The sequence below is a fragment of the Pyrus communis genome, chromosome 4, assembly GCF_041283825.1.
Source record: "Pyrus communis isolate YQ-2024b chromosome 4, ASM4128382v1, whole genome shotgun sequence".
NCBI lineage: Eukaryota > Viridiplantae > Streptophyta > Magnoliopsida > Rosales > Rosaceae > Pyrus > Pyrus communis.
Window position 1 is genome coordinate 4,761,702 of NC_142568.1, and position 8,257 is coordinate 4,769,958.

General features: G+C 37.7%; 1 protein-coding gene across 1 annotated transcript in view; it reads right to left on the reverse strand.

The window, feature by feature from the left end:
• LOC137722422 (pleckstrin homology (PH) domain-containing protein) overlaps positions 1 to 2,369 on the reverse strand; it is a 45,638-nt gene extending 43,269 nt beyond the window's left edge. The window contains exons 1-2 of the mRNA XM_068461419.2: positions 2,188 to 2,369; positions 702 to 805 (exon numbers count right to left, since the gene is read on the reverse strand). Coding sequence (XP_068317520.2) covers positions 702 to 805; positions 2,188 to 2,284 — 201 coding nt within the window. The 5' untranslated portion in view covers positions 2,285 to 2,369. The remainder of the gene's footprint in view (positions 1 to 701; positions 806 to 2,187) is intronic.
• Positions 2,370 to 8,257: the final 5,888 nt, after the last annotated feature.

Consider the following 8,257-nt stretch of genomic DNA (forward strand, 5'->3'; position numbering starts at 1 on the left):
TGTTCCTTGAAAGCTAATGAATGGCATCAAATAACCTTGTTTTATTTTTAAATAAGCTAACAATTTTTTACTTAGCAAATTTACATCATGGTGGACCACTGACCCACTTCTGTAAACAAGACAAAACACACAACATGGAAACCTATATACAACCGTTTCCACTTCCAAAATGGTCCCCATTCCCAACCTATATGGCATCCTGCATCTTTCCACTACAGAAGAATAGCAGAAAGGGGTTATCCTCGACTCTTTCATGACTGAAGGCCATAGTGAGAACCAACACTTAACCTTATCAAAAAGCTTATCCAACCCAAATTAGTCAAAAAAAAACCTCTAAAATCCCACATCCCCACTATACTTGACACCCTTTCCTCCCTGAATTACTGCAAAGCTTTCACACATAAAGAGTAGCCACCAAGATTACTTATATACACAGGTCCATTTTTATTATGAGACCAAGGCAATGATAAAAATTCCACATATGAGTAAATTTATCTTGTAAAGCCACCAAATGATATATACATGAGTTCAATTTTATTATGAGATAAATCCAAGGCAATTACATGAGACTTCCAAACATAATACAGACAATTATGAGAATGAAGCCAAACTTCTCCACTATTGTCCAATAGGGAGCTGATGGACATTCCAATAAACAAAGAAAATCAACACAATCATAAACATTAATGTTAGTCCCGCACCTTAAGTTTCACTGATCCAAGAAATCCTGCCTTAACCTTCACTGGTAATTTTAGTGCATTGAGTGCCTCAGGCTTCAACTGCATATTTTTTAGCTCCACATCACCTGATTCACATTATAGCAAGATGTACTTAATAAGGTTCTCAAGCTTTACCATAATATTTTTTTTTTTTTCCTTTTTGAAACAAAAAGATGAAAGTGTAATACATAAGAGAAACTGTACAGTAAAGTGGATGAGTAATCCACCATGAGTATAGAAGCGAACGTTAAATCAACAAACTACACCTAGCTTAAGAAACCATAATTAGTCATGACAATATAGCTTTCCAAGCTAGAATAGATCGGATAGTGATCTGCTCCTAAAAATAGGAGATACAGAAGCCCAAAGCACTGGCCAAAACCTGACCATAAGGCGGGCCCTGGAAAGTTTTAACATAAGCAGAAGGGATTCGCAAATCCTCCAGATTATCTCCCGCATGTCCTCCACTTCCAACCCCCTAACATCTTCAAAGATCCGCTGATTCCCTTATGACCAAGGGAAAACTGGAAGAGAACAAGACAGAGGACAGGGTTTCTTCTGGCCCAGAAGACCTAACTTGCAATCACTCAGAAATGAATAAACAGCCATTCTCAAAGTAAACTACAGCCAAGAAGCACACACGACAAGAACAAGACTCTAAGACACAGTACAGCTTCCCACACGACAGTGTAACAGGAAAACCATAGTCTCTGAACAGTGGAAGTATCGAAGCCCATTAAGCATGCCCAAGATTAGACTCTGTGTCAATTAGATATTTAATTTTGTTATCGTTACTCATATTTCTGCCCAAAAAATTAAATGTGCATTTATATGCATATATATGCGTCTGTATTTTATATGCAGTGACATTTCATTAAGGACTTATCCTGAAGAGTGAACTGCCCCGCCCTGTATCCGAACTCTACATCCCTCAGGCCCCCTTCATTTTCCCTACAATGGTAACCAAACTGAAAACCATGTAGCCATCTTAGTTTAGTAAAGTGAATAGATGGACATTGTCCTTCTTAGTCCTCACAAACACTGAAATGCTCATCGTTATACCCAAATGGCTAAACCATTTCTGATGTGACTAATTTTCTTCGGCAACGAAATGGACAGTTGGTACAATGTCATTGACACTTAGAAACCCATTTCCCATTTTTCCCTATTGGCAGTGGCAAGTTGGCAACCGACCCCAAGCATCTAGTAGAGTGTCACTGCACTACACTACAAAACCCTCCCCTAAAACCCTAAATATACCCTAGCATTCAATCGACACCACTCGAAACGCATCGTTTCGAGCAATTCCCAATTCAATCCACAGAAACCAAAAATTCAGTAAATTAAACCAATCAAAGCACAAGAGTAAAACATTTGCAAAAGAAAGAGAAGAATCAGGAAAACCAAGTAGGAGAAGCAGCAGCAGCAGGAAAAGGAAGCTTCTTGTCGAAGGAAGGAAGGAACGAACCTTGCCAGACGCTGATCTTGAGGGCCTCCTTGTTGAGCCCCCTGACGTAGTTCCCCAAGTACCTCTGGAGGAGGTTCGCCACCTGATCCTCCAACATCTTCTCTTCCTTCCAGAATCCAAATCGCTATCTCATTCCTCCGCGATTTCTAATTTCCGACTGAAATAGGAAGAGGTTTCCAGACCACGCTACCTACGTACACAACTGGAAGGTGCGGCCCGGATCAGAGATTCTCTGTTGCGCGGAACATGTTTTTATCGTGGTCCTACCAGTGCGATGTCGCCGTGTGTATGGAAGGGATCTATGATCTTACGTGGCGGGAAGGCAAATGGTTTTGGAGGTAGATTGTCAGTTGGGTTCTCGTCTTCGGCGGTGGATGCTTTATTAAAGTGACGTCGTTTGGCTGGTCTATATGGTCTGTGCGGCGGGTCTCTTTAGACACTGCCACGTGCAATAAAAGGCCCCAAGCGTTAAAAAGATTACCTGCCACCTGGGCCTCTCACCTGCTGACCGATGCGAAACCCAATGTTTTATTTTATGTTTTGGGTCAAATTTAAAAAAATAAAAAAAATAAAAAGGTGAGAATTCTTTATGGCTTTGTAGATACCTCTTTGCACAAGCAAAAGACCATTCCCTTGTACCTTCATTCCTTTCTTCCTTTAGAGCAATTCCACCCCTAAAGACTTTGCGCCAGCATCCAGCGCATTTATCCACTCAGTGAACAGTGATAGATTCCAATGAACAGTAATAGGTCAAGAGCATCTCCATCCCTAAAAAAAAATAGCCTAGTCAATTTTATTAAAATATTATTATTATTTATTATAAAATAATAAAATAATAATTGTATTATAAAAAAAAAAAGATAAAGTCATCTTTCCACTAACCCTCTGTACTCTTCTTACAATCCCAACCGGTTCTCTCTCTCTCTATTTTCTCTCCCTCTCTCTCTTTTCCAGCTCAGTCCCGTGAGCTCTCCTTCTCATTCCTCTTCAAACCTTCAACAAATCAAACACAAAATATTATTTTTGTAATCCCTGGAGCTCAAGGAACCCAACCATGGCCTTGCATGCGGCATCGGTGCATGGTGCGAGATTCCACCATTGAAGCCGAGAGCTTGAGCTCTTAATCTCTAACCCAAGCGATGTTTCTATCACTGTATTGTGTTCTTGAGCTTTAAATCCTGTTGTGTTGCAATTTTTGTGGTTAATTTGAGGGCTTAATTCCTTGCATGTGATTCCGACAAAGGAAAACGGACAACTCCGACGAGTTCAAGGTCCAATCTCGGTGAAATCTCTTGCATTTCACCTGGGTAAGTTCTCAATCCTATTCTTATGGTTTCTAACATATAAATCGTGTTGGAAACCTTTGTGTTGATGCAAACTTGCTGTCAGTGCATTTTTTTTCAGATTTTCCGTCGAACTCGGGCCATCATTTTCAGGCCATTTGCCTTCTCCCTCCGTCGCTCCATCCATCGCTGACATCACCACGGCATCATATGGGCCGGTCCCAAGGTCTGTCAATTTTGGACTGGCCTGGAGACCAGCTTGGGCTAGGTGCCAGGCAATCCCGTGGGCTGGAGAGACTTCCCTAGGTGCCGGGCCATTTTTTTGACTGTGTGCCGGCCTATCCCACCCCCGGTGGAAGTGCTCTAAGCTCATTGACTTCTTAACTCCTTGGATTTGGATGATTGAATAGAATATCCAAGGTTTAATGGACTTATTTTGTTGTTTGTCGGAAAATCATTCTCACAGCAATTTATCATCTCACATGGAAATCTTTTCTGAAGAAAATGTAACTTAAGCGATTTGGAACTGAAAACATATAGTTCACAATGCTCATTCAATAGATTTTGTAATGGTCTTGTTTTGTTGTTTTTATGATATGCAGGTCTAATGGACTTGTTTTGTTATATTGTCCAAGGGCATTCTCACGGCAATTCATCATCTCACAACATCTATATTTAGTTCTCATCCACTAATTTTTTTAAAATTTATGCTTCACACTACCTCCAAATTTGGTTTGTAATATTATTTTTGTTTTGACTACCTCTAAATTATCTCTACTAATAGAATGTTAGAACCCCAATTTGGGTTCAACGGTGCTTAGCTATATTTCTATGCTAACAAAATTATATTGTCAGCAGCATGGATTAATGGTGTTCTCTTGTGATATATGTCTTATTAGCATAATGCAGTTCTAATATCAACATGAAATTAAAATGTTGCTTACATTTCCAAAATTTCGACCGATTTTTCTTCATTAATTTTTTGTTTTAAATAAGCTTTTGGAAATGATGAGTAGTTATCTTAGATTTTAGAAAAATTCTTTGAAAGGTTCTTCAAGTGTCTAGAAAAGTTCAAAAGCAAAAAATAAGAATGAAATTGTTCTGGATAAAGAATATTTAGCAACTTCAACACCATTAGTAAAACAGCCTACTACCTATAATTCACTTTTTTCCTTGGCCATTTTTTGCGATGCACAATTACTATTTCAAGCCTTAATTTGAGATCCACGGCCTTCTTCGTGATCACCCCCCTTTTCCTCGTCCTTCTCATGGGATGCGCGACCTTCTTCATGATCATCCGACTTCTTAAGTATACAATCTTATTCTTGGGTGACCTACTTCTGTATGCATCCAACAAAATTTAATAAAAGAAAGAAAAGAAAAAGCAAGATGATACTCAAGTGATCAAATAACTCATTTGGGGAGTTGTGTCCTTAATACAAGGTTGGTTGCATGTTAGGTTGATATTTTACGTATAATACGTAAAAGATGAATTGCATGAACAAAAATATGGCATTGGAGGCTTAAATTGGAGAAAACCTGACGAGTTATTTAAGATGGGTTGCGTGGGCTTCATTATACCTGTGCAATATTTGATTTGGAGTCAAAGAGAAGTCAACCCCATGATGGGCTAGTGCAAATTAATTATGTTTCCTAACCTAATTGGCATGTGTGGGGTGATTAAAAAAATATGCTTATTATGTTTATGAGAATGATTGGTTCTGGATGTTGTTTTACAAGAGGAGTTGCGGCACAAAGAAAAAATGGGAGATCAAGAGCCTATTAACCACCCAAAGCCGCAAGGAGAGAAGGCTACAGATTCCCAGCGCATACTCGCACACAAATACAAAATTGGAGATTTGGGTTTTCTTCCATATCATCGAATTCATCCATGTTTTTCATTAGTTCAATCATGAACTAAGTCCTTTTGTTAGGGTTAGGGTGTATTCTTATCATGAACATATAATTCTAGTTTTTTATTTTAGTCTCAATTATTTTCCATGCTGAGTAATTGTTATTGTGCTTTGTTGTTATCAATAACTAGCCATTATTTGTGTGAAGAACTAAATTGTAACTGATATGTTAAGTTTAGTGGATCAATTCTCATAACAATTACCATGAATTTCGTAGCCGAGTAGACATACTAGTTATAATTTGTGTAGTTTTGTATCATTATCCATTGAGTTTTGGCATCTTTGCCTCGTTGTGGGCTTTCATTGTATTTAGGCATCTTTGCCTTGGTTATTTATCCAATTTCCCATTAAAAAAGAATAGAGTTTCATATGAATAAATGAATTTAAGTGAATCAACTTGATGTTACAGTCTCATGGTATTTATGTCACATATCGACCCGGGCCCCCATCACATCCCGGGCCCGACTCTACCGTAGCACGATATTGTCCGCTTTGGGCCCTTACCACACCCTCACGGTTTTGTTTTTGGGAACTCACACGAGAACTTCTCAATGGGTCACCCATCCTGAGATTGCTCTCGCGCGAACTCGCTTAACTTCGAAGTTCCTACGAAACCCAAAGCCAATGAGCTCTCAAAAAGCCTCATGCTAGGTAAAGATGGGAATATACATACAAGGCTTACATGATCCACTCCCTGGGCGATGTGGGATGTTACAATCCACCCCCCTTAGGGGCCCGATGTCCTCGTCGGCACACTTCCGGCCAGAGATTGGCTCTGATACCAAATTGGTATTGTAATATCCCACATCACCCAGGGGAGTGGATCTTGTAAGCCTTATATGTATATTCTCATCTCTACCTAGCACCAGACCTTTTGAGAGCTCATTAGCTTCAGGTTCCATCGGAACTCCGAAGTTAAAGCGAGTTTGGGCGAGAGCATTCCTAGGATGAGTGACCCACTGGAAGCACGAGGCCTTTTGGGAGCTCATTGGGTTTGGGTTCCATAGGAACTCCGAAGTCAAACGAGTTTGCGCGAGAGCAATCCCAGGATGAGTGACCCACTCGGAAGTTCTCATGTGAGTTCCCAGAAACAAAACCGTGAGGGTGTGGTATGGGCCCAAAGCGGACAATATCGTACTACAGTAGAGTCGAGCCCAGGATGTGGTGGGGGCTCGGGCCGAGATGTGACAATTTATCTCATATAACATATAAGTATGAGTTTTAAGTTCGATTTGTATGTTCACTGAGCAATGCATTATAATCTAATGTTATTATTTTTCACTTGTAAGTTACAGGTCTTAGTTAAGTTTGAATCTCGTGAGGACGATTTCTATATATCCATTTATAGATTTATGTGAAAAATAGGATATTTTCCAAATTTAGAAGATGAAGTTTTCATTTCTAACTGTGCACCTTCCATTTGTAAATGAGAATTCTCAACTTACATAAGTTACAAGTTTCATACCCATTTTCTTTTATAATTTGTTATTGATACCACATTGCGCGACTTTGATCATTAAACTTTTTATCATGATATGAAAAAGAAAAAAGAAGTATCGCCAATTGTAAGAGCATATCCAATGAGAGATGTAAAATGGTACATTTTTTGTTAGCCAAAAAACTGTGTAGAAAGATGTAAAATATCCATTTTGATCGAAAAATGTAAATAAAAACTCACGCCTATCAATGAGAGAAAATTCAATAGAATCTCAAATTTACATCTTTCTCATTAGAGCAAAACTCAAATTTACATCTTCTAAAAATATAAAATGAGATGTAAATATAATTTTTGCATCTCAAATTAGCATTTTCCCATTAAAGATGCACTAATGGCTAAATAATTTCCAATTAATGAGTGTAAGACACGACACAAGACACCACAACAATGTGAATGTACCTTGTTTCAAAGAGGAGGACTTATACGGAATGGATTTACTATCATGTGACTTTTTTGTCCAATAATACATTGGTATGTGCAAGTTTTTTTCACATATTAATAGATAACTCATTTTATATAAATTGCCCTTTGTTTGTGATGGTATACGAGTACAATAGTTAACTTTTTCTCAAATACGGATTTAAATCCCTGCAAATAAGGGACCTGTACTCCTCTAAGTCTTCTCCTCTCTACAATCAGAACTCATTAACCTTATGAAGGACTCCTCACCTTTTCTCAACTTTCTGATTTCTAAACTAATCTCCTAATATTATACAAAATGCTTTGGATGCTAATCATACCATATCCTACTTAATGTACTTGAACACTAACAACATATATATATATATATATGTGTGTGTGTGTGTGAGGCTTTACGTGAAAGAAAATGATCCCCATCTTCTCAAAAAGTTAAGAATTCACAAAACCAGTTGAAAATCTAATTCCAAACACCCACCAAATGATTTTGGATAAAGTTCTAAACTGAATACATGTTACTGATTCATAAGACTAAAAAGTAAAGCATGAAAATTTTAAACAAAGGGTGAATCTTGCTCTTTGTTGAATCACATTTTGAGCTTGTTTACTTTTCAGTTTCACTATATGCTGAGATTTGTTCTTCTTTGTGAGTAAACCTTCTAACCTAACATCCATTAACAAATATAATTGTCCCCAGCTACACTAACACAAATCTAAAATTATATATATAGTATCTAAATGTAAATCAATTCTTAGCTAACAACATGTTCAAATCCTTATTTTCTTGTATGATTATATAGCAATAGGAGTAGGCAAATCTTTAGCTAATTAACATGTTTAAACTCTCACAACTTTTCCATAAACAATGTGAATGCAAAAATATATTCCAAATATGATTAATTATCAAATTTAAAGTGTAGAATTTATTTCTTAACTTTATTTTGTTTGTTCCAAAAAAT